Consider the following 27,170-nt stretch of genomic DNA (forward strand, 5'->3'; position numbering starts at 1 on the left):
AATTGGATACACTGCTATCTCAGTGTAACAGGAGGGTTTACAAGGGCATGCATGCCTTTCGGTAATCTAATCTCAGTAGATGTGCCGCTTTCACATGATGGAGATTTAAAGGCCACTTCTGTATGTGCAGAATTGGCAATGTACCTCTTTCATTTGTCCATTAAGAGCAAAGGATGGTAAATAGTAATGTCAGCTTAAGTGAACCTGCAAAATACAGGTTCAAAATGTGGTGGTAAAAATAACCTAAAAGTGGAATAAGTTTCTCAACTTGTTCTATCTGCCATTACACCAGGGGTGGCCAACCTGAGCCTGAGAAGGAGCCAGAATTTACCAATGTTCGTTGCCAAAGAGCTACAGTAATACACCAGCAGCCCCCCATTAGCTCCCCGCCCCCCCGCTCCCAGTGCCTCCTGCCCACCGGCAGCCCTGCTGATCAGCGCCTCCCTCTCCCTCTCCATGCCTGCCAATCAGCTGTTTCATGGTGTGTAGGAAGCTTTGGGGTGGGAGGGGGAGGGGACAGGAAGGGGTGGAGTGGGGGCAGGGCTTGTAGCAGAGCCAGGGGTTGAGCAGTGAACACCCCCTGGCACATTGGAAAGTTGGCGCCTGTAGCTCCAGCCCCGGAGTCTGTGCCTATACAAAGAGCCACATATTAACTTCTGAAGCGACGCATATGGCTCTGGAACCACAGGTTGGTCACTCCTGCAATACACTGTGGACTTTCACAATAGTTTTGGCAAAACTCTATTTAATTGGTTCTCTAAAACTTTTCCTTTAGGACAGTTGACACAAGCACCATATTAAAGCAATGTAGCTGACTTGAAAATCAGTTTTCTCTGAAAATCTTATACCCAATATAGTTAAAAGTAACAGCTCAAATACTGTAACTGAAAGAAGTTAATAGGGGGAGATTTATTTTCAGTTTAATTTGTGTTTTTTGATACCGTAGCGTCACATACTGGACTGTTGTGTCCTTAAGCATACTCAAGAGGCATAATTTAAATTTTTATTCATTTGTAATACTTCCTTTATTCCTTCCTTCTAATAATTTTTCTTTCAACTTGTCTGTCTTTCTGATAATGGGTTGCCCAGGATTTAATTAATATGATGTGGTTGCACCAGAGTCATGTAAACCCTGATCCTGCATCATGAAAGTCAGTGGGAGCTTTGCCATTGACTTCAATGGGTTTGTATGATGAAGTTCATAGATAATTACTGTACTTGTCTCCATGCTTTTGTGATGTTATACCATTGTCTGTTTAGCTCAATATTACATTGGGCTAATTTGCAGCCATATTGAATTGCAAACGTGTCTTCACATGATCCTGTAGGTCTTTTTCAACACTACTCTTTCCAGGCTTTTCCTTCCTGTTGGATCAATGCATTACATTGTTCTTTCCCCTAGATATATTACCAGGGTGCACTTTTTTACACTACATTCACTAACAGTGCAGGTTACATCACAAAATGAAATGAAATAAAAATGAAAGCCCCCCCCCCCGATATTTCCCCTGGGAATTGTGGGAGGAAGGCGAGAGTGTACACATGACAGATAGCAATCACATGGTTAAGTGTACTTCTGGAATCTGCTTAGCTATCATATGGATGGGAACAGTATGAGAACTTGAATGGAACAAGTTATTTAACCTTTTTTCAAAGTTGAACTTCTTTAACTATGGCATTTTCTTGACTCTGAACTTCTGCCACGTCTCTTATGTTAATAAATGGCTGTTGTCATTTCCACAACTTTGCCCGTTAGATGCTACTTTGCCTAAACCTCCTCAAATCTTTAATCTATGCCATCGTAATTATACTTCCTTTTCTCTCTATCTTCCCCAAGACCATGCTGTCCAGACTAGTATGTACAGAAAACTGTACATCCAGAAATGCCCTTGAATACCACAGTCTTCAGGATCCTATTCTGAATTGCCTTTTGTTTATAAACCCATCATGCATTTGCACCAGCCTGCATTGCAGTTCTTTCTACCTCTACTTTTCTCTCTGCATAACTAGCACTACCTCTTTCCCCTTTGTGTATTAACAGTGGTCAGGTTTCAGAGTAGCAGCCGTGTTAGTCTGTGTTCGCAAAAAGAACAGGAGGACTTGTGGCACCTTAGAGACTAACCCATTTATTTGAGCATAAGCTTTCGTGAGCTACAGCTCACTTCATCGGATGCATACTGTGCAAAGTGTAGAAGATCTTTTTATACACACAAAGCATGAAAAAATACCTCCCTCTACCCCACTCTCCTGCTCGTAATAGCTTATCTAAAGTGATCACTCTCCTTACAGTGTGTATGATAATCAAGTTGGGCCATTTCCAGCACAAATCCAGGATTTAACAAGAACGTTTGGGGGGGGGGGTAGGAAAAAACAAGGGGAAATAGGTTACCTTGCATAATGACTTAGCCACTCCCAGTCTCTATTCAAGCCTAAGTTAATTGTGTCCAATTTGCAAATGAATTCCAATTCAGCAGTCTCTTGCTGGAGTCTGGATTTGAAGTTTTTTTGTTGTAATATCGCAACTTTCATAACTTTCATTTTTCTCCCCTGCATATACTTCATAATTTTTCTCCCACTGTTAGTTAATGTGCATTTCTTTTATTATCCATAACTATACAGCAGTTTGGAACACTGTTAATATGAAATATACTATACAAAAATGTGTCCTGTCTGCGGTAGAAAGAGGTGCAAGTTTACTTGGTATAGTTTCTCTGTGTGTGTGTGTGTGGTGTTGAACAAGAAATTAAAGTTATTGTAAATGCTATAGTTGGTGTGTAGCTATGGAAACTTGGGATGACTAGCTTGGCCCTTGTTTACAGGAAAGGAATTTGATGTTGAACAGTGGTTGCAAATTGAAATCTGATTTGGGTAAACTTGTATGTTGGGAACAATTAATTCTGAGATTCTAAAGAATCAGAAGAAGATCCTGAAATAGAATCAGATACAACCCAAAAACTAGAACTAACTTGGCTCTGAATTGGATTGTATTCTCTAACTAAATCTGCAGTCAAGCAGGTTGTGCACTTCTTGCAGGGCAGAGGTAGCTTCCTGATTCAATGGACGCATTATACTAAACTGCAGAGGGCACTGGCCACCTACAATAGAACTGTCTGCCCTGGCACAGCAACCCTAATTTTAGACCGGATGAGAGGGCTGGTGGGATGGGGGAGGGAGAATTCACCTGATCTTAGTTTCTTGGGTATGTCTAACAGGGGACTTACCACAAAGGTTTAAAAAGTGGATGAAAACTTGTTTCTTCAAAAGAAGGTGAATATACCATTTTCACTCACTCCTGTTCCTCAAATGTTCCAAAAATGAATGCTTAGATTACTTGACTGCTAAACAGAGGGCTTGGTTTGCACTAAATGTCTAGGAAACCCATTAATACATTGAATGTCAAAACGTGACATAAGAGTAGCAGCTGTCATCTCTTAAGATGGTAGTGCACAACAAATATAGCGTTAAAAGGCTGGTCAGAAGGAAGTCAAGGTTACAGGGCCCAAAACACAAGTGGTATAATCTGAGAACTAGGGACTATTTGAAGTTGTCTAACCCTAACAGATAGTTTTGACTTTCACCACAGTTTTGATCTTAGCATTTTCAGATAGCAGAATGCTGTCAAATAAATGTAAGATATAAAACATAAAATTAGTATTCCCTCTGAGTGAGAGGATTGTGGGGTTTTTTTGTTTTAATTTTTTTAAATTTTGCCTTAGCCATGTGTTCTCTCCCTTAATATGTTGTAAAGAGGAGGCATGTTCTGTAGGTATGCATTTCTATGGCAGTGTGTAAATCAGCGTTTTTCTTCAATACTATGAACAGTATGAAATTTGAGGTAGCATTAGCAGTGGTAGAGAGTATGGGTGTAGACCCTTGATGGCCTTGTAACCACTGTGTGACAAGGTGGACTGTCCCCTTAAGGGCTTAGGCATTACCCCATCCCTTTCACATGGCATGGCCTCTTTAAGGTTTGTTACCCAAGAGTCTAGGAAAATGACAAAGGCAGATATGGGGAGAGAGGAAGCCTCCCTGAGGGCGTAGTCTGTGTTTTTGGAAGACCTGTGCTTCTATTCCTCTAAGGGCCCAGAACCAGCAGCCTTGTAAAGAGGGTTAGGCTCCTCTCACTCCCAGCCAGCCAGAATCAGCTCTGGGAAGGAAGGCTGTATATATTTTTCCTCTTCCCTCAGAATAGAGCAGAGGTCCCCAAACTGTGGGGTGCGCTCCCCCAAGGGGGCACAGAGGAACGTTCGGGGGAGGGATGGGGAGGGAACGTCACCCAGCTCTGCTCCTGGCCACGGCTGATGCTCCCAGCCCTGGCCACGTCCACTACTCTTCCCCTGGAGCCGCGGTCCCACTCCTGGCCCTGGGAGGGGACGGACAGAAGTAAGAGGGCACATGACCCTGGAATAGAGAGAGACCAGTGAAGGAAGATTGCTGTCTGCTGGAAAAGGGGCCAGCTGGAGGAAAAGCTGGTTGGAAGCCACAGCTGGCCTGAGGTCATGAGCACAGACCAACAAGGCGTGCTCTGGGCCTCCTTGGCCAGATAGGGAGAAGCTTGACAGGAAGTCCCATTGTTCCCAAGAAGGAGGGTTGGAAAGACCCTGGAACATGATTGGAGAGTGTGTGGGCAGCAACACCAGGACTGAAATTCGCCAGCCCCAAGAAGGGCTGTTAAGACCCCTGAACTTCAAGGAGGGCTCTTCTGGGGAAGTTGTATAAGCTTCTCTAGAAGAAATTAAAGTATAATTTATCTGTATAATAAATTAGACCCCTGTAGGGAAAACATTGTTTAAAGACTCTGGAAGTGAGTGTTTGTTGCTGAACCCCACTAGAGGGAGGTGAGGTCAGTGTACCTAAAGGGGCCTTGCTGTGTGACAAGGGGATGATCTGTGATGGCATCCTGCCATACACGGTTATCTAATTCTGCTCAGAACACGTCTGGCCAACATGGTGGTAAAAAGTCAAAAGCCCATCTACAGTTGTGGTCCCAATTATTGATATTAAGATGGATGTTCAGTTTTTGGAAATTCAAAGCCCATTGCTGGTCTAGAGAAGGCCTTGATGTAGTTGTCATCAGTGATCTCTCGATTCGAGGATGATCTCTACCATGGATTTACATATGGGTCCTGAGATGACTCAGGAATCTGATCCTGGAACCACAGATCCGCCTGCAGTAGGTATGGACATTTCTTCTTCTTCAGGTCCTTGTTCATGTCCATTCCAATCTGAGGTGTGTGCGTGCAAGTGCATGGCAGCCGGAAGATTTTTCCCATAGCAGCCTGTCATGTTGGCCTGGATGCCCCCGCTCAGTTTAGAGCCCTGCCGACCCATCACCCCCTCAGTTTCTTCTTGCCGCCAGTGACAGTTAGCTGGAACGTCCCATAGCCCTTGCTTAGCAAGTGTCTTTATCTCCGTTTTTGTATATATAGTTTTTCTTTAGTTAGTATTGTATAGTAGTTAGTTGGGGGTTCTCCACCCCTTCACCTTTCCAACTCCCTGGAACCAGGGTATGCTGCGGTCCCTGGGGGTTCAAAACCTGTGAGGTGGGCGCTAAGCACATGCCAAAGAATGACCCCCACGCTTCTTGTTTAAGGTGCCTAGGGGAAGGTTACCGAAAGGAACGGTGTAGGATCTGCCACAAGTTCCATCCCAGAACTATTAAAGAAAGGGAACAGCAGCTTCAGGTTCTCCTAATGGAGGCAGCTCTTTGCCCCCACTCAGACCCTGGGTCAGGGAATCCCACACCCAGCACGTCCTTGTCGGCACAGTGTGTCCCAACACTGTTATCCTGGGAACTGGTGCCGAAAAAGGTCTCCTCCTGAGACGCTTGGCATCGGCATGGCTTCTCCCGTGGCCAATTGGTGGACAGGCACCAGTTGCTGGAGAGGGGGTGTTCTCCCCTGGCTAAATCTAAGGAGCTGGTGGCTGAGAGACCCCAGTTGGGCCACAGCACCAGGTCCCTGGTCAGGGCTGTCGACTCCTGCCCAGGTGAGGCAGTTGAGTCTGGGCCCACCGTGATCGCTGGAGCCTACTGGCCAGCAGCTGCCGCTCCCCTCAACATCAGAGGCTTTCAAGGCAGCTCAAGACTTGCTGTATCTCATGGCGTCATTCTCGCCCCCTAGGACAGGGGTGACTTCGGCCCTGTCTGCCCTACTGCGGCCATAGGTGCAATCAAGAGGGAAGCTGGCGATGATGTCCTGGCACCCTCCAGCACCAACAGCTCCGGAGAGAGAACCTAGTCAGTCCCCAAGTTCCTGACACTCTGTGCCCCGAACCATAATTCTTCTGTCGTCTTCCTCTTGGGAGACCTCAGAGTTGGAGTCAGACTCCTACCGCTCCAATAAGAGTAGGAGGTCCAGGTTGCGGCGGGAGAGTCAGGCTTGTCCGGTGCCGTGGCCACCATTGTGGCAGAACCTTTCTGAGTGGCCCTTCTGGACTCCCTGGGCCTTTCACCAGAGCCAGGGAGGGAACTAAGGGTCTGGCTCAGCGGCAACTTTGGTGGCTTTGGCCTCCTTTCTCCCACCAGCTGAGCGACCAGCCACTGAACCACTGACATGAACACCATCGGCTGCGGCACTGTCGCCGGCACTGGCTTTGGCACCAGCTGTGGCTTTAGCACCGGCGCCAGCAGCACTGCTATTGCCGGCACAGGCTTTGACAGCAGCTCCTGCGGCACCAACAGCGACCTTGGCTCTGACAGCGCCACCGGTGGTGCCACCAATGCTGATCCTGGCACTGAGTTTGGTGCCGACAGCCCCAGCACTAAGCACCACACCATCTGTGTCTGCTCCTGCATGGGATCCCCGAGAGTCACAGAATACTTTGGGTGCTGATGGCCAGGAGCAGCTTCCGTTCTTTGGGGCTTCCTCCTTGTCATTGCTGGAGGAGGTGCTGGCTGGCACTGCCATAGTCCCAGCACTCAAAGACAATCTGGTGTTGCAGCAGTTGCTGTGCTGCGTTGCCCAGAGACTGGGCACTAAGGCAGAGGTGGTGGTGGAGGACTCCGATCTCATGGTGGATATCCTCGCGCCCTCTGGACCTTCCCGTATTTGCCATACTGCTTATAAAAACTATTGCGGACACCACCAAAACCCTGTGGCAGATGCCAGCATCATTGCCGCCCGCTGCCAAGCGCAATGAATGGTGATATTTTGTGCCCTCTAAGGGTTATGAACGTCTTTATTCCCACCCGCAGCCTGAGTCCCTTGTTGTGGAAGCTGCTCATCAACGCGAGCAGCAAGGTTTTCGAGGCCCCTCTGGGCCCCCCCCCCCTTCCAAAACAGGGAGGCTAAAAAACTTTACCTTTTTGGGAGGAAGGTCTATTCCATGGGTGGATTGCAGCTCCACATTTCCAGCCAATAGGCCATTGTCAGCCGGTACTCTTTTAATACCTCTATGGCAATGGCAAAATTTGTGGAGCTGCTCGCCCCTAAACTCCTGTGCCGAGTTTTCGGTCTTGGTTGAGGAGGATAAGCTAATTTCCCGAGCTTCACTCCAGGCTGTGCTGGACAGTGCTGATGCAGCCACAAGAGTCATGGCTACAGAGGTGGCCATGAAAAGGGGCTCCAGTTCCAGCAGACCATACAGTACTTCCCCTTTGACGATGTGATTCTGTTGTCAGAAAAGACAGATAAAAGGCTACACAGCCTAAAAGACTCTAGAGCCACCCTCAAATCCTTGGGCCTACACACTCCCGCCATGCAGCAGAAGCATTTTAGGCCTCAATCTCCTTTTGCGGTTCTACCGACAGGACAGCTCCTGGAGGAGGAATAGGAACATCAGAAAAAGGCTGTACCTGTCCTCAGGCCAGGACTCTGGCAATCCTAAACCAACTTCCAGCCCCAAACCAGCCTTTTGAAGTAGAGGATGGTGCACCAGAACAAAAACTGGATCTACCCCGCTTTTCCTTTTCCTCCCGACTGTCCCCTTTCTATCATGCGTGGTCCTGTATCACTTTGGACCGCTCTGTGCTCCTCACAGTAAAGAGGGGATATTCCATCCAATTCTGTGTCCTGCCCCGTCCCTCTTCAGGGACCCCTCTCAAGAGCAACTCCTGATACAGGAGGTGCACTCACTCCTTTCGCTAGGGGCAGTGGAATAGGTTCCTCAGGAGCAGAAGGGCAAGGGTTTCTAGAAGCTCAAGTTCTGCATGGTCTCTTTGGCCTCCATCATCCCTTCATCAGATCCAGGAGACTAGTATGCTGTACTCGACTTGAGGGATGCGTACTTTCACATAGCAATAACTCTGTCCCACAAAAAATACCTCAGGTTTGTGGTGAACACCCACTACAGTTCATAGTCCTCCCTTTTGGCCTGTCAGCAGTGCAACGTGTTTTTACCAAGTGCATGGTAGTCATGGCTGCATTCCTGCGCAGATGGCAGGTACAGGTGTTCTTGTGCCTCCACTTGAGACCTGGAGCAGCCCTTGATGAGCCAGTCGTCAAGGTACAAGTTGACTTCATAAGAGCAACGTTCAACGAACTGGGCCTCTTCTGAACGAGGGGAAATCAATGCTGTCCCTGGTTCAGAGGATAGACTTTATAGGGGTAGTACTGGACTTGACACAAGCCAGGGCATACCTCCTGGAAGCAAGGTTTTGGTCCCTCAGCAGCAGCGATGTATGTGGTCTCAGGCAGTTCACCACCACAGCAAGGAATTGCCTGAAACTCATGGGACACATGGCGGCTTGTACCTACGTAGTACAGCATGCCAGACTCTGACTTCGACGTCTTCAGTTGTGGCTAGTGTTAGTGTATTGGCCAGTCCTGCCTCACAGGGTACTTGACTCCCTCCAGTGGTGGCTCGACCCACAAATAGTATGTGCAGGGGTTCCCTTCACCAGCCCTCAGCTGTCCCTCTTGCCAGTGACCGATATGTCAGCTCTGGGCTGAGGGGGAGCACATTTGGGAGCTGAGAGTGGTACATCTGGCGTGCCAGGCTTTCCAAGCCACTTGATAAGGAGATGTGTTCTGTATCAACAAATGTGGGTGCACATTCCTCTCCCCTGTGCCAGGAAGCGCTCATGTTGTGGGACTTTTGTGTAGAACACTTGATATATCTGCAAGTATCATACCTCCCCAGAGTACAGAACGAATTGGCGGACTGTCTCAGCAGGTCATTCCACAGCCACAAGTGGTCCCTTCGCCCGGATGCAGCGAACTCAATCTTCCATCAGTGGGGCTTTCCCCAGAAAGACCTGTTGACACTTCCTGTTGCGTTGCGAACAGTTTTGCTCCTTCCTCAATCACAGTCTGGGTTCCATCATGGATGCATTCTTCCTCCCATTGGGAGACCATCTCTTTTATGCGTTTCTGCCCATTCCACTTATTTACAATGTACTCAAGATTCGGAGGGATGAACTTTGGTGATATTGATAGCTCCAGCACATATCACTCCTGGAAATGTCTGTGGAAGCTCCAGTCACCTTGCCGCTCTTCCTGGACTTAGTCTCCAACACCCAAACCTCAAGTTGCTGTACCTCACAGCCTGGAAGCTCTGTGGCTGAATCTGATGGAGCTTTCTTGCTCAGAACTGGTTAGACAAGTCCTCCTTGGCAGTAGGCAGCCTTCCACCAAGGCTACCTACCTTGCCAAGTGGAAGAGATTTTCAGTCTGGTTGGCGCAGCACTGTTTGCCCCCGACACTCACCTTCGTGCCACTTATATTGGACTATCTCCTCCATCTCAAGCAGCAGGGGCTGTCCATGTAGTCAGTAAGGGTTCATTTGGCTGCCATCTCTGCCTTTCACCCAGGAGCAGACGGCCACTCGGTTTTTGCTAACCTTATGCTCAGTCACTTCCTTAACGGTCGCGACAGACTATACCTGCAGGTCTGGCACTTGGTCCCAGACTGGACCTCAGTATGGTCCTTTCCAGACTCATGGGTCCACCCTCTGAACCTTTGGCAACATGCTCCCTGCTCTATCTCTCATACAAAGTAGTGTTTCTGGTAGTGATAACCTCGGCCAGAGGGTATCTGAGCTCAAGGCCCTGACATCAGAGCCCCCTTACACTGTGTTCTGTAAGGGCAAGTTTCGGCTCAGACCCCACCTGGCTTTTGTCCTGAAGGTGGTCTCCCAGTTTCACATTAACCAGGACATCTTCCTCCCAGTATTCCATCCTAAGTCTCCTTGGAGTGGCAGGGAGCAAAGGGATTCACTCATTGGATGTCTGCAGAACACTAGCTTTCTACACTGAGGGAATGAAGCCATTCTAAGAGTCGGTCCAGTTATTTGTGGTGGACAGGATGAAAGGTCTTCCTGCCTCTTCAAAGTGAATTTCATCATGGATCACGTCCTGCATCAGGGAGTGCTATAACCTGGCGAAGATGCCTGCTCCTCCAATTACTGCACACTCCACCATCATGGAGAAGCCTTAGGACATTAATACATTTGGGAGGGCAGCCAAATCTGGCCAGCACCTTCTACAGGGCTTCCCGGTTCATGGAGTCGAAGGCCTTTGTCAAATCCGTGAAGGCCATGTACAGGTCCTTATTTTGCTCCCAAGACTTTTTTTCTGGATTTGGCAGGCAACGAAGATCCTGTTGGTTGTCCTGCAGGATGGTCTAAAACCACACTGAGATTCTGGCAATATTTCCTCAGCAAGAGGAAGTAATCAGTTTAAGAGGATATGAGCAAGAATTTTCACTGCTGTAGATAGCAAAAGTTGGAGTGTGAAAGTTATCTCCTTTCTTAAAGATTGTTACAATATTGGCATTTCTCGGTCTTCTGGAATCTTCTCACTATAGCAAATATGAAGTAGTAGTTTTGTGGAGCTTCCTTAACAGTTCTTCACCTCAAAACTTGTAGACTTCAGGTGATATGCCATCTGGCCCTGCTGCCTTGTGGTTCTTGGTTTGTGTAATGGGGCCGGGGGGTCGGCAAGAGATTCTCCATCCTTGAGGTATAGATAAAGAGAATTGACTCCTGAGAATGCTCCTTCCACCTGGCTTTGCTGTCCTTAAAATACATTGACTCGTCTTGGGCTCGGAGTGGTGTGGGGCCATGGATGATAAATGGCTCTTATTGTCTGAAAAATGTTCCTTATGTCATGTTTATCAGCAAAAAGGTCAATCTCCTTGGCCTTTTCTCGACACCACTTATTTTTGATGTCATGAATTTTCTTTGGGCTTTAGCCTTGAGTTGCTTGTATGACTCTTCCCCGCTGGCCTGCTCATGTAATACATCATTTTGCCATTTGCAATCAGCTTTTCTTTTCTGGTCGAGCAGACCCTGAATCTCAGCATCATTTTCATCCAACTAATCTTGGTGATGGCGGGTGACATAGCCAATGGACTCCGCATATGCTGAGAGAATGGCAGTTTTTAATCCTTTTCAGAAATTTTCATTATCGTCAGCTCTAGGCATAGCGGCAAACCTCTCTTGGAGACACTACTGAAGTTTCTCCTGAGTCACTGTATTTTCGAGGGACTTGACGTTGAATTTCTTTTGTACTGATTTTGCCTGCTTGCAATGCCTTGAGGTGATTGGGATTTTCATGGTAGCTCTAACAAGGCAATGGTCTGTCCAACAGTCATCGGTTCCAGGCATGGCCCTTGTGATGCAGACATCCTTCCAATCTCGAGCCTAACAATAGCATAGTCAAGAAGGCGCTAATGCCTGGAGCGGGAATATCTCCAGGTGGTCTTATATTTGTCATTTTGTCTAAAGAGGATGTTCGTGATGACCAGGGCATGTTCTACATATTTGCTCAGGAGGAGGATGCCGTTGGAGTTGGCCTTTCCTACTCTTCCTTTTCCAATAGTGCCATTCCAGAGATCTGACTCATGTCTGACTCTAGTGTTAAAATCTCGGAGGAGAATGATCCTTGGGAGTGTTGGTCAGGACTCTGTCAAGATCCATATGGAATTGTTCCTTGGTATCCTCGACAGCATCAAGTGTTGGAGCATATGCACCGATGACAACAGCAGACTGGTTGTTTCTGAGCTTAAGGCAAAGAGTCATAAGACGTTCTTTGATTTCCACAGGAAATTCTGTAAGCTGACTGACAAACTTTATTCCTACTTGCAAAAGTGATACCATGAATATGCCTGTCCTCTGACCTTCCAGAAAAAGGTCTAGCTTCCACCTTCTTCTCTCAGTTGACTTTCATTTGGGCATGTTGTCTCTCTCAGGGGAGCGATGTCTGTGTTATCTTGCAAGTTCCTTGGCGATGATAGCAGTTCTTCTTTCCAGTTGTACATTATCTTTGTTCTCCATCAGGGTGCGAACATTCCATGTAGCAAAAGTCACTGTCTTATAGCTTTGACTGCAGGCAGAGTGATCCCATTGAACCAGGTAATCCAGCCAGGAGTGGGTGAGAGAGCCTAGGTTTGGGGCACCTTTTCTAGCCCTCTCCCTGTGCAGGGTGAGCAGAAGGGGTCCTAAAGAGGACTGCTCAGTGATGATAGTAGCTGCTGATTTACATCTCTGTCTCAATCCAGGTGCCAGACGACCATCTAACAATTGCCACCTATGTGCAGATTTGTGGCTAGGGACTGCTAGATTCACTAATCCTGTCCCCGTCACCACTAGTCTATTGCCACAGGATTTGGAAGGTTGGAAAGATGTTATCTCCCATGGTAGAAGTTTGCGCGTGATTTCTTTTGAAGTGGGCAAGCTGGTGCCTCTACAAAGACCACATGATCATGACAAGCTGGAGGTCTGGGGCCCAGTGGCAGGGAAAGTCCGAGACAGCTAGAGATCTCCACCTTGCTGCAGCCTTCATCTGCTTTCAGAGCCGTTGAGATCCAAAGAACCTCTGCTGCCTGATCCGCTGTTGAGGACTTGGGAGATTGGACTGTGCTTTGCCTGGGACCTCCCCTCACACCTATTCACGTTGGGAGACCCTACCAGGAGCATGAAGCTCCCAAAAACATAGCTCTGAGGATCACTGGAATATGCAAGCCCCTTCACCACAACAATCTGAAAAGGGCCTTGATGTAGCATAATTTAAGTTGTACAGATCAATTGCAGAGAGACTTTGACTCTCAAATACTATTTGTTCATGCTGGAGTAGCTTACATAGATGCTGTCTACAAAAGTATGCTGTTAAGAATATTTTTCCACAGTTTTTGGATGAATTTTAGTTCTTAAAGGTATGTCTACACTACGAAATTAGGTTGATTTTATAAAAGTCGATTTTTAGAAATTGATTTTATACAGTTGATTGTATATGTCCCCACTAAGCACATTAGGTCAGCGGAGTGTGTCCCCACTACCGTGGCTAGCATCGACTCTCAGAGCGGTGCACTGAGGGAAGCTATCCTGCAGTTCCCGCAGTCTCTGCTGCCCATTGGAATTCTGGGTTAAGCTCCCAATGCCTGATCCATTGTCGTGGATGGCTTTGGGTACATGTCAGTCTCCCCTCCCTCCCTCACTCCGTGAAAGCAACTGCAGACAATCATTTTGTGCCTTTTTTCCTGGGTTACCCATGCAGATACCATAGCACGGCAAGCATGGAGCCCACTCAGCTCACCGCTGCTGTTTCGAGCATTGTAAACACTTTGTGCATTATACTGCAGTCTGTGCAGAACCTGGCCAAGAGACGGCAGCACGAGGACAATTGTGAGGAGGACATGGACAGAGACGTTCCTGAAAGTACGGGATGTGGCAATTGGGACATCATAGTAGCAGTGGGGCTGGTGATACAGTGGAACACTGATTCTGGGCTTGACAAACAAGCACAGACTGGTGGGACCACATAGTCTTGCAGGTATGGGATGATTCCCAGTGGCTGCAAAACTTTTGCATGCATAATGCCACTTTCCTGGAACTGTGAGAGTTGCTTTCCCCTGCCCTGAAGCGCAGGAATACCAAGATGAGAGCTGCCCTGACAGTTGAAAAGCGAGTGGCCATAGCCCTATGGAAGCTTGCAACGCCTGACTGCTACCAGTCAGTCTGGCATCAGTTTGGAGTGGGCAAATCTACTGTGGGGACTGCTGTGATTCAGGTAGTCAGTACAGTGACTGATCTGCTATCAAGGGTAATGACTCTGGGAAATGTGCAGGTCATAGTGGATGGCTTTGCTGTAATGGGTTTCCATAACTGTGGTGGGGTGATAGATGGAATGCATATCCCTACCTTGGCACCGGACCACTTAGCCTACCAGTACATAAACTGCAAGGGGTACTTCTCAGTGGAGCTGCAAGCACTGGTGGATCACAAGGGACGTTTCACCGACATCAACGTGGGATGGCCGGGAAAGGTGCATGACACTTGCATCTTTAGGAACTCCAGGCTGTTTGAGCAATTGCAAGAAGGGACTTACTTCCCAGACCAGAAAATTGCTGTTGGGGATGTTGAAATGCCAGTAGTTATCTTTGGAGACCCAGCCTAGCCTTTGCTCCCATGACTCATGAATCCATACACAGGCACCCTGGATAGTAGTAAGGAGCAGCTCAGTTATAGGCTGAGCAAGTGCAGAATGCTGGTAGAATGGGCCTTTGGATGTTGAAAAGCTCGCTGGCGCTGTTTGCTGACTAGGTTAGATATCAGCATGAACAATATTCCAATTATTATTACTGCTTGCTGTGTGCTCCATAATATCTGTGAGAGTAAGGTGGAGACGTTTATGGCTGGGTGGGAGGTTGAGGCAAATCGCCTGGCTGGCAATTTTGAACATCCAGACACCAGGGCGATTAGAAGAGCACAGGTAGGCGCACTGCGCATCAGAGAGGCTTTGAAAACCAGTTTCATGACTGGCCAGACTACGGTGTGAAAGTTGTGTGTGTTTCTCCTTGATCCAAACCCAGATCCTTTGTTGATTTTAATTCCCTGTAAGCCAACCACACTCCCCCCTTCAATCACAGCTGGCAAAGGAAATAAAGTCGCTGTTGTTTTGAAACATGCATTCATTCTTTCTTAATTAAAAAAAAAAAAACAAGCAAGATAACTGATAAGGTAAACCAGGTGGGGTGGGGGAGGAGGGAAGGACAGGGGCACATTGCTTATTGTAGCCACACTACAAATGAGAACTGTTTGAATGCCAGCCTTCTGTTGCTTGGGCCATCCTCTGAAGTGGAGTGGCTGGGTGCCCAGAGCCTCCCTCTCCCCCGTATTCTTGGGCGTCTGGGTGAGGAGGCTATGGAACTTGGGGAGGAGGGCAGGTGGTTGTACAGTAGATGCTGTGCTCTCGTTGCCTTTCCTGCAGCTCCACCAGACGCATGAGCATGTCCATTTGCTCCCCCATTAGCCTCAGCATTGCATCCTGCCTCTTCTCATCACGCTCACTTAGTGCTTTCCTGGACTCTGCCACTGAATACCTCCATGCATTCAGCTGTGCCCTATCAGTGCGGGAGGGCTGCATGAGCTCAGAAAACATGTAATTGCAAGTGCATTTTTTTCGTATTCTAATCTGCGATAACCTCAGGGATGGAGATGATGGGGGAGCACAGAAACATTTGCACCTGCAGGGGGATAAAAGGGAGAGTAAAATTTAAGATGATACATTTCTGAGAACAAAGGGAGACTCTTTCTCACAGTGAATCAAGCAATTCACAGCGGACAGCACATGTGCTTTTGGTACAAGGTCACATTTTGCCTTTTATATTGAGCGCCTGCTGGTATGGTGACACAATACACATGGCTGGGCAACAGAATTCGGTTTCCAGGCAGCCATGGTAAGCCAAAGGGTACACGAGTTTGGCTTCTAACGCCTTCATAACATGTGGGAATGTTTTCAAACTGCAGCGTCCTCCTTTCCTACAGCAAGCAATGCCGGTTGGGTTTGCCATTTAAAAGGAGGGGCTGCGGTTTTCGGGTGGAGGTGATCTTTTTTTGGAGGTGATCTCCGGGTGGCTATTTGAGATGATCCCTTCACCCCTCCCCCCCGCCGCGTGGCTAAGGGATGATCCTTTTTAGCCAAGCGCAAACAGCCCAGCAGGAATGGGGCTTTTTACTGTTCCCTTACAAAAATTTCTCTGTTTTAACCAGGTGACCATGAATGATAGATATCACTCTCCTGAGGCTAACACAGAAATATAAAGACTGAATGTTGCTTGAATGGGACCAAAACCCAGGAGCATTCGTTGCCATGCTTTGTGCTGCAATGATTCCAGACTACTTGTTACTGGCTTGGTGTTGTAAAGTGTCCTACCATGGAGGAAGAAATAAGGCAGCCCTCCCCAGAAACCTTCTGCAAAGCCTTTCAGAGTACTTCTAGGAGAGCGTCATGGAGATGTCCCTGGAGGATTCCCGCTCCATCCCCAGACACATTAAGACTTTTCCAGTAGCTGTACTGGCCACAAATGCATCCCAAGTTGTCAGGGCAAATCAGACATTAAACACTATTGCTTTTAAACTCTGTACTGTAGTTACAAGTGTGCAATCACCAGAGGTGCCTTCTCTGCCTTCAGGGTCGGGGGTCCCGCCTTGGGAGGGTATTGGCTCCAGGGTGATGAAAAGGTCCTGGCTGCCGGGGAGAACAGATTCACTGCTTCATTTTCCTTCTCCTCCTTTTCCTCATCCACAAAATCCTCCTCTGTGCTGCATGAGACTCCCCCCTTGCAGGTGTCCACGGACAGTGGTGGGGTAGTGGTAGGAGTCCCCCCTAGAATGCCATGCAGCTGATCATAGAAGCGGCATGTTTGGGGCTCTGACCCAGAGCGACAGTTTGCCTCCTTTGTCTTTTGGTAGGCTTGCCTGAGCTCCTTGACTTTCACGCGGCACTGCTGTGTGTCCCTGTTGTAGCCTCTGTTCATCGTGCCCTGTGCGATTTTGGCATATATATTAGCATTTCTTCTTTGATTGGAGTTCTGCCTGCACAGCTTCTTCTCTCCATACAGGAATCTGATCCATTGTCTCCTGTTTGCTCCATGCTCGAGCTCTTTTGCGATTCTAGGGGGACTGCCTGGTCACCTGTGCTGCTGAATTCTCCACGCTGACCAAACAGGAAATGAAATTCAAAATTTCCCAGGGCTTTTCCTGTGTACCTGGCTAGTGCATCGGAGTTGAAAGTGCTGTCCAGAGCGGTCACATTGGAGCACTCTGGGATAGCTCACGGAGGCCAATAACATCAATTTGCGTCTGCACTACCCCAAATTCGACCCAGCAAGGTCGATTTTAGTGCCACTCCCCTTGCCGGGGAGGAGTACAGAAGTAGATTTTAAGAGTCCTTTAGGTCGACCGAATGGGGTTGGTTGTGTAGACACGTTCATTATAAAATTGATTTAACACGGCTAAATTCGACCTTACCCTGTAGTGTAGACCAGGGCTAAGTCTTTTAATAAACCAGCACAGGTTATCTTATTTAGGTGGGCTTCTTCCACTGTTGAATGTAAACTTCTTGTCAGTATCTTTTATCCTTAAACTTTAATGTTTATTTCTTGAGGAGGAGCAATCTAGAACCTTGAAAAAAATCCAGTTATTCTGTGAATTTGAACACTTCCCATGTTACCTCCCTCCCAGCTCCACCCCCCCAGTTGTCTGGAGAATTTAAACTCTTTCTGAACTATTTTAAGTTTTTTTGGCCTAGCGTTTTATGAAGACAGTCTGATATTTCTGCCTGCCAGCTCAACAATATTGCAATGCGTTTATTTAGAGGCACTGTGACCTGGAAGCATAAGCTATTTGCCTTCCCATTTAAGGCCTTAACACCCTATACCTTCTCTACCTGTCTTTTGTTCAACAGCAAAAGGCCGACTCCTGCCTCTGATTAGCCACATGTCAGCTGTCATCACTCACTTGTTTGAAATTTTAACAAGCACCTTTATATATTCTCCTTCATGCTTACGAGAAGCTCCCCATAAACATCTGCAAAGCTACCTCATTATCTACCTTCAAATCCCTCCTTAAAACTCTCCTTGGTTATGATACTTACAGAAAACTTGACAACGGTTAGTCTGTTGGTGTGCTGAGACCACTGCCTAGTATGTTGATCACTACAATCTCATTGTTTCCTTGTACCGCCCCCATCTATCCGTATCTAACTCTTCTTGTTTTCTACTTAGATTGTAAATTCTTCGTACCAATGACTGTCGTCTTGTTTTGTGTTTGTACAGCACGTAGTGCAATGGCCTTCTGGTCACGGAGTGGAGCTCCTAGGAGCTACTATAATACAAATAAGTCACCTGTGCTGCATCCCTAATCTATCCTATTTAATTTAACGTGGCGTTCGCCAATACTGGGCTCTAAAGTTTTTTGTGCTGTTGTCAGGACAGCTGGATCCATTTTTGTTTTGTCATGAGAAACGCATTCAGCCAAAGGATAAATGTATATGTACAAAAGGTACAGGGTATGGGTCCTCTCAATCTAAATTAAATGTTTTGTAAGCTCCCCTTTACTACTAGATAACTTCAGTTGTTTTAATGATGAATAGGATTCCTAGTTTTCATCATAGTGATACTTCCTACAAGCAGAATAATTTTCTTCAGTAGTAAAAGGATTTTTTTCACAGAAAATGAAAAGATATTTCTACATATAACTCCTCTTCCTCCTCCAAGAGTTGGACTCTTTTATTTTATTATTATATCAGAAAATGGATGTAAAACAACTTCTGAAGCAGGAATTTGATATCAGCTGTCTTTATAAATTGTATGTATGAGTGTAACCTGTTATGATAGAAATGAGTTTGGATTTCTGGTTGGGTTATCGAAAGTGAATCATATCCATATTGTGTTTTTGTTTCTTTAGGGTCATGATGAAGAAGCTGTTGTGGATATGGGCAAAACTAGCTCTACTGTCAACACAAACTTTGAGAAAGAAGAACTAGAGAGTAAGTGGTTTTTAAAATCTTAATATAACTTTACAGCATGAGAGGTCTATTTCCCTTCACTGCACGGCTCTCGTTAACATGCACGTATATGGAGAGCAATGAACAGCAGCACTAAGCAATTTCCTTTATTTTTTTTTAAACGAAATCTTTCTTTACAACTGCCATAATACATATATTTAAAACATTTCTGGAAATTGCACTTTTTTGGTTAAGAAAACAGCCTTAGTGTTGAAATAATTTATTAGATTGAGTCCTCTAGGCTAGCTTGGATGTCAGGGTTCTGTTTTTTACCTCTGCCACAGACTCTGTCTATGACCTTTAGAAAATTGTTTAACATCTGATTCTTTCTTCATCGCAAAACGGGAATAATACTTGCCCATCTCATAAGGCATTATGAGGCTTAATAAATGTTTGCAAGGTGCTTTTGGATCCTTATAGAGGTGAAAGTAGTAGTATTTTCCCAGAATGGGTCACCTGTTACTACTTCGCTGCCTTTGCAGAACTGCTAGAGTAGCTGACTTGCCACCACCCTTTGTGGAGGAAACAGATTTCAAGTTGCTCTTTTCCTTTTCTCTGTGTTTGGCTTAGTTGGCAAAAAAATTTAACGGGGCAGAGTTCAGGCCAATGTGGAGCAAGACTTCTATCCTTCAATAGGGACAGTAATGTTCAGTGACCACAGCAATGCTGTGGTAGGCCAAAGACAAAAGGGCTGAGCAGGGATAGAGCAGTCCCCCTCACAACACTGAGTATAGTCCTATATCTTGGAGCAGGTTTTCCTTCCTTGTGGAAGAGGGGACGGGATTGAAGCGAATTTTGAAAACTGCAAAATCACAGGGATTACCTTTAAAGCTTTATCTTTTTTCTTTTATATAACATATTGTCAGCTGTAAGTAAATGGCAGCTGACTAAATCTTCACATCTAGATGGAGATATGCTGCATCTCAATATACATGGCTAGGTTTCTTTTTTTCAAATGACTTAAATATCTGAAAGCAAATAAATTATTTTAAAAGGTGGAATGGGGAGAGAAGCTACGTATGTTTTACTTTGACATTGAAAAATCTTCAAGAGGGTTTTCTTCTGACAAGCAGCTTCCTTAATGTGGGAGAGGAGAAAATATCTGTAAATAACTACCAGTATGACCTATTCAGTGCACAATTTACAGAAGGCCTGCTTTCTGCAAGTGTAAAAACTCAGCAGCAAGAGTTTCTTTCGATGCCAGCTGTTTTTACTTTAAACTCAGGTGAACCTGCAGACACTGATCAACTACAGTGGATTAGGGAGATGAGTAAATTCCTATAGTTTAATGTGGTAAAATATTAAATGGGCGTCAGTGGAATTGTCAGTGGTAAATGGGCAACACCCTTAGAAAATATTGGGTATTAAATCTTTCATTACTTTTTCTTGCTGGAGAAATTTATTTCTGTAGCTATAATAAGTACTATCCTTAATGCAAGTACAGAACATCCCGAAAATAAATGTTTTAAATTCTGTTACTATTTCTTCGTTCTTCCTGTACCAACTATTTTTCCTGCTTACTGAGGGGTCAAGTATGGAGTTCAAGGAATTTGGAACTTCTCCAGAAAAGTGTTAATTCACTTGCTGTATTATAGCCTTCATCTCTCTCTCTATGTCAACAAGCATCCAGTGCTCTTGTGTACACAGGTTACTGCTAGTGCCCTCTGAGACCCCTTTCATTTTGATATTTAAGCACTGAAGGAGGCCTAAACAAAGTAAAGTCTGTGGGGCTGATACTTATTCTTTGGTGTCAGCACAGTGTCTTCTACACTGTAGGTTACTCCGTGCTCTTGGTACCACAGATTTGTATGCAGCTTGATATTAGTTTTGTTACTCTGTGATAAGATGCTCACGGGGAGAAAAAGCAATAGAAAATGAGGTCTTGGATGAAGTGGGGAAGCAGATATGGACGGCTTGTATACGGTGGCTGAGTAAACCACATTGGCATCTTTTAAGTGATAGCAATGATCAGGTTAGAAAGTTGCTAAAACAGTTTATGCATTCTGTAACAATGTCTATACTAATATTTTAAAGAATCTCCACTGGTACAATTTACCAGTGGTAGCAATTGTGTAAGCACTAGTGCTCACACAGGGCACAAACAGGGCACAGATCTACAGTGTCCTAGATCTGCTCAGACTGGGGTTAAACAACATAATGGCAAAATCAAAAGCCAAGTTTTATCTTTACAAGATTTTTGAGACTGATGCAATATCTACATATATACCAGCACAATAATACCCTGCTCCTAACTGGTGCTGTTGTGCACTACCTCAATAAAATAAGTGTGTGTGTGGTTTTTTTTTTGCTTTTTTTGGAGTAGTGTCCTGATGGGTGCTCCACTGTAGGTGTGTGCGCCCCCCCACATTGCGGATCAGAGAATTTCAATAGCGGTCTGTCCCTCCCTCGAACTTATGGCTCCCGCCTGCCATGAGGCTAGCCAGTGTGAGTAGGCATTTCCTCCTCAGTTCCTTCTCAACCACCCCTGATTAGAGCCTGAGCTAAGAGCTGTCCAGTCATGAATTGTTAACTCCCTATATTTTGCAAATTTTAGCTTCCCTTGCAACCTTTTTCTTTTAGTACCTTGTTTGTTTTTAGTTGCCCAGTGCCAAAAAAAGAAAAGTGGGGGCGGGGGGGAAGTAGAAAATGGTTGCCTCCTGCCAACCCCGGTGTGGGGAGTGAGAGAGAGCGACCCAGTTGGACAAGGATATGCTTGGCTTTTCAGGCTTCAAAAAGTGCCATAGCTGAAAAGAATCCACCCCAGTGAGAGATGGACATTTGCAGTGCGTTCGTTGCCTGGGGGAAAAAGCACAATCCAAAGAAGTGTGGTTGGTGACTGCAGTTAAAAGCAGATCCAGGAAGGACAGAGTTAATGCTTAAACTCCTGCTCCTGGAATCAGCCCTTCAGCCCCCAGAGTCCTGATGAAAGCCATCACCGCAACGTTCTATGTTGAAGGCGAGAGATCCCAAGGAGATGAGTCACTCATTCAAGACCGCTAAGAAAATGTCTGAGTCCTCGTAATGAGCCCTGATCGAGCCAGAAATGATTTCTGGCTCCATTGGTGTCATTGGTACCAACAGCACTGAAGCCATCTAGAGGGCAGGCGCGGTACTGAGCCAACAGAGCAAATCAGTCTGTTCAAAGACCCGATGGGCATTGGCAAAGAAGTACCAGTACCGCGGGGGGCATGAAAAGCATGGAAGATTTGCCCTGGGGAAGGCTACATTGATGCTGTCACCGGCACCAACCCAAATGTGCGTGCCACCAACCATATGACTAGGTCCACATCTCTGACTCAGTCAGTACAAGCCTCTTGGCACCAACAACCAGTGGCATTAACGTTGTCCGCGCCATCGGATTTCCACTGCACAACTGATCTCTTGGTGTCCAACGTGCTGGACTCGCCACTACTCAGTACCAGGGTTCCGGTGCCAAGTTCTCCCAGAGCATTAGACTCCATGAGATATCCATGCCATGCACCACTTTTCTTCTCATCAGACCAGAGTCAGTGAGTGAGTGAGAGGATATAGGTTCCCACCGCTCGTCCTACCCGCCATATGGGTCCCAATTTCATTATGGATACCAGGCTTACGTCATCCCGCCTCTCAATCTCTATGGTTTGGGCAACCATGATACGACTGCCAGCCACATATTCTCAATGGCTGTACTGGGGCCCCAGGCAGGCTCAAAGGCAACAAGCCTCCCAGGCCCCTAGTGTGGCAAGGACACACCCTCTTTCAGCTGCGGCATCAAAGAGTTCAGAACCTCCGAAGCAACTGGGGGAGGAAGTTGAAGTTGAGGCGGAAAGGGAAGGCACCCCTCAAGCTCATCTCTCATCATCCTAACCTGATGATGCGGTGATGCCCTCTCCACTATCCATAGTCGATGATTTTAAATAATTTAGGACTCAGCTCAGAGAGTGGCAGATGCCCTGCAAATACAGCTGAACGAAGTGACTGAGCCTTACCACAAACTGGTGGATGTTCTTCCCGTTAATGAGGCACTGTTGGATCTTGCCAGAGTTATATGGCAGACTCCTGCATCCATCCCGCTGACATGCGAGTGGGCAGACTAAAAATTCCATGCCCTTCTCCTGCACAAAATGCGTTTTATTTCCCACCCACCTCTAAATTCTATCATTGTGGATGTGGTTAATTCTAGGGACTTGCAAATACCAGTTTAAATCCACCCCATATGACCGAAAAATGCTTGGACCTGTTCAGCAGAAAAGTGTATTAATCAGCCACTCTTCAGTTCTGATTGGCTAATTTTGGCCAATAAGGCCTGGTATATGACTACCAGAACAATGTTAAGCTAGGTTCCTTTATTGATCAGCTCCCAGACTCCCACAGAGACCAGTTTATGGCCACAATTAATGAGGACCAGTTGGTGAAAAAGCCTCTCCAGTCTGAATTAGATGTGGCAGACATGGCGGCACATTCAATTTCCATGGTTGTGTTATGAGAAGGGCTTAGTGGCTACAGTTGTCCGACTTCTCTAAAGAGATCCAAACCATGGTGGAGGACTTTCCCTTTGAGGGAACGAAGCTGTTTGCCAAAAAGGTGTGTCCCTTCACACATTTGAAAGATTCTCGGGTGACCCTTCATTCCCTAGGGATATACATGCCAGCCTACAAGATAAAAATACAGCCCTCAACTGCTGTTCAGCCCCGGTCATCACAGTACATACCTCAATACTCATCACAGAGATCTAATGAGACACAGAGAAAGAAATCAAGGTTCCCTAAGCGAAAGCAAACAAAGTAAGAAGGCAAATAAGATAGGGGATTTACATTCACATAATGAGGAGTCTGGTGGCACCTTAAAGACTGACAGATTTATTTGGGCATAAGCTTTCGTGGGTAAAAAAAACCCCACTTCTTAACTGTAGCTCACAAAAGCTAATGCTCAAATAAACTGGTTAGTCTCTAAGGTGCCACTAGTACTCCTTTTCTTTTTGCGAATACAGACTATCACGGCTGCTACTCTGAAACCTGAGGTCTTACAGTAATTCTTGAGGATGACTCCTGAGGAACTCTGGCAGACATCTCTAAGAGGAGGCTCTATACATGAAGATCTCTGAACTGAGAAGGCCTGGCCACAGGCCCAATTCCCATGAAATAGAGAAGAACAGCAATGTGGCTGAGACTGACTTGCCTGGAGGCACTATGATCACTCAGGTGTTTTGGGCCTAGATTAAGAGTTTTGTAGAACTTCAGCAAAACATTGATTTGTATCTATGATCATACTAGCAGCCTGTGCACATTAGAATTCTTCACACTTAAAGCAAATGAGACTGATAGCTATGCTTAGCAACCTTTTTAGCGTCTGTATAAATTAGACAAAAAATAATTTAAAACTTTTAAGGTTGCAAAATCAAGGACTTAAAAGTTAATGAAAGTTAGAAATAAGGCATGCTTGTATGTATGCATTATGATAGTCTTGAATTACATGACTGCACACTATTTTTCCCCACTTGAGCTCTGCCTCTTTTAGTGTACAGAATGGCCAGTGCTCACTTAGTGAGCAGCTATTCGATATTTTTGTCTGATCTTCATATCCTCCTATTCAGATTCTGCTCTGAAGTCAGAATTAATAATTTCCTCATGGGCTTTCTATGGCACTTGAAGCAGCTGAGTGCTTCACAAACATTATCAGCTTTATTTTCACAACACCCATGTGAAATTAGGGGGTGGCACTAACTCCAATTTTACAGATGGAGAACTAAGGCACAGAGTAGGGTCAAAAGTATCCACTAACTGTGGATGCCCAATTTGAGGCACTTAGGGACTCATTTTTCAGAGTACTTAGCATTTCATATTTTTAAAGCACAACTCCCATTGACTTCAACTGGAGCTCTGAATGCTCAGGACCAGGTACTGGCCACCTGTGAAAAGTTTGTTTTAAGGGACTTGCTTAGAATCACATAGGAACTCTGTTTCAGGGATAGAAATCAAGTCTCCAGGGCAGCGCTCAGCTGCTTTAACCATGAGACCATCCCTCTTCTTCCTGCAATCCCCTGCCTCATTAATTATACACCTTCAAACTTCTCCATCAAATGAGTCGGGTACTGCAGACAACAGCCTCCTTCACTACACAGCCCTGATTAATCCGATGCACAGGGCCCATCCTCTGCACTGAATGAAACAAGATTTCCATGGAAAAAATAGTATGTGATAATGTGACTAAAGACATTATCAGTACATACAACTTGAGGGGCTGAGTTAAGGTTGCACAGGTCACTTAGTTTTGGCATTTCATTTTAGTGCTTTGCTTTAACTTATGTACTACTTAATATAGTTTTCTTTTTTGTCAATGTATAACTTCCTAACCTTAAAAAAACAACAACAACAAAACCAACCCAAACCCCACCCTGGAAAAAACATATAATGGCATAGGCAATCATGCTGTCCCCTACGTGGTTCATCAGCAAGGTTGGAACCTTTATATCCACTACACCACCTCTGCTATTTCACCTAAGATGATAGTGATGTTGGTAGCAGTTTATCCTATGTGGACCTGCCACTAGAGGGGAAATGACACAATTTGCCAGTGGGTTTCACAAATGCTTGCTAAGAGCAGAGGAAAGTTGCAGGTCAGGAATCTTGGGTTCAGTTCTATGTTCTTGAGAGGGTATGACTTAAGGGTGGCTAGAGTCATTTACCACTGTTCCCCCAAGGCCTGACCCCTTCTGCCTGTGTCCTCTCTGGATAGTCCATGTGCTAGTCCTGTCTCTTTTCAGTACCATTCCCCCATCTTTCTGGCTCCTTGTCAAAGTCTCCATGTGCTTTTTCTCTCCTTGCCCAGCCTCTGTCTTTCTCTCCAGGCTCCTTAACAAGTCCCAGTCTGTTTATTGAGGTTCCTTGTCCCATTCACTCCATGACACTCAGTTTCCTTGTTCAGATAGTTCCAATCTTTTAATCTCCCTCCTCCAAATTCCTTCTCTAATCTGACTTCTCCACCCCCCCCCCCCCGCCATTCCATTTCTTCCCCAGCCTTGTCCAGCCAGTACAAGTGTCATCCTTACCCAGTCCCTTCCTCCAAAGGCTAGTCTTAGTCTACTCCTTCTACCTACCCCACCCCCCAGTTCCTCAGCTCAAAGCATCTGAATCAGGTGACTTCCTCTAGGGTGCCAGAGTAGCTTTGTGTGTCATGTGTTCTCAGTCTCCCCACTCTCAGTTCCAGTTCCCAGCACCACAGTGTCCCTAGGCAGCAGCAATTGCAGGAACAGTCCTGTTCAAGCCTTGTAGCACTGGGTTGGATGTGCCCAGGACAGATGGTATTTTCAAAAAATTTAGCAGCCACGGTTGAAGTCTGAGTATATATTGTAACACACAGTACCCCATGTTACAACCTGTACCCCAGATTCACCACTTTATATTTTGGTTATATTTTGTACAACGTATGCCTTGTGAGGTATCATTTGAAACTCATAATCTACTGACCATCATTGTCCTGTTAAAAATGTGTGTATCAACATTGTATATGGAGCTATGAGATTTACTATATGATTGTTAGTCAGAGCTACAGCATATTTCAGTAAAGCCCTCACACCATTTTCTCAAAGATAAAGGCACGCTGGCATGTGAGTTAGGTGCTAACAGGCATTACCTGCTTAATTGGAGATTCACCAACGGCAGGGTTGTAAAAAAGAAATTTACAATTCACCTTAAGGGCAGTTGTTAGCTCACATATGCCATAGATTTTTCCTGACCCCCATGACCCAGCAAAAACTTTTCTAGTAAAAAGGGTCAAAGTATAAAAAGGAGGGACAATGACCTACTCATCATCTCTTTCCCCCCCCTGCTCCCATCTCTGCTTAAGTTAGAAAGAACAAAGGAAGCTTTTGGAACCAGGGGAGGGGTCAAGGACTGCTTTTGGGCAAGAAAAGCCTTTTTTGCTTATTGGCCTTGGTAAAGTTTAGGAATTAACTTGCATGTTTATATTTTTTTTCTTTTGTAACCAGCTCTGATTTTTATGCCTTATGACTTATCACTTAAAAATCTATCTTTCTCTATTTAATAAACTTGTTTTACTGTTTTATCTAAACTAGTGTGTGTGTTTGAAGTCTATGGGAAGCCTCCACTTGAGACAATAAGTCTGGTGCATATTCATTTCCCTGTGTTGAAATGATGAGCTAATTATGAGCTTGTACAGTCCAGTGGGCTACTGAACAGTACAAGACGCATGCACATTTCTGTGGGGCAAGCCTGGGACTGAGGGATATGCGGGTGTCGCCCTGTTCATGAATGGCTGGGACAGTATTCATGTAAACATCTGGGAGTGATGTTTGTGCTAGTGGCTGTGCATGAGCAGGCCAGGAGTGTTTTTTTCTGAAAGCATTGTAAAAGGCACCTCAGGCTAGATTGTTAGGGGACACAGCAGTTCAGGTTGCACCCAAGGGACTGTTACATGTGAACAGAGATTTTTTTTTTTAAGAAAT

The 27,170-nt window shown here is 45.8% G+C and overlaps 1 protein-coding gene across 11 annotated transcripts in view; it reads left to right on the plus strand.

The window, feature by feature from the left end:
* SLC4A7 (solute carrier family 4 member 7) overlaps positions 1 to 27,170 on the plus strand; it is a 161,722-nt gene that overhangs the window by 59,987 nt on the left and 74,565 nt on the right. For all 11 annotated transcript variants that reach the window (XM_073333411.1, XM_073333416.1, XM_073333420.1 and 8 more), the window contains exon 2: positions 18,628 to 18,709. In XM_073333411.1, coding sequence (XP_073189512.1) covers positions 18,628 to 18,709 — 82 coding nt within the window. The remainder of the gene's footprint in view (positions 1 to 18,627; positions 18,710 to 27,170) is intronic.

The sequence above is a fragment of the Lepidochelys kempii genome, chromosome 2 (assembly GCF_965140265.1).
Source record: "Lepidochelys kempii isolate rLepKem1 chromosome 2, rLepKem1.hap2, whole genome shotgun sequence".
In the NCBI taxonomy this organism is placed as follows: Eukaryota; Metazoa; Chordata; order Testudines; family Cheloniidae; genus Lepidochelys; species Lepidochelys kempii.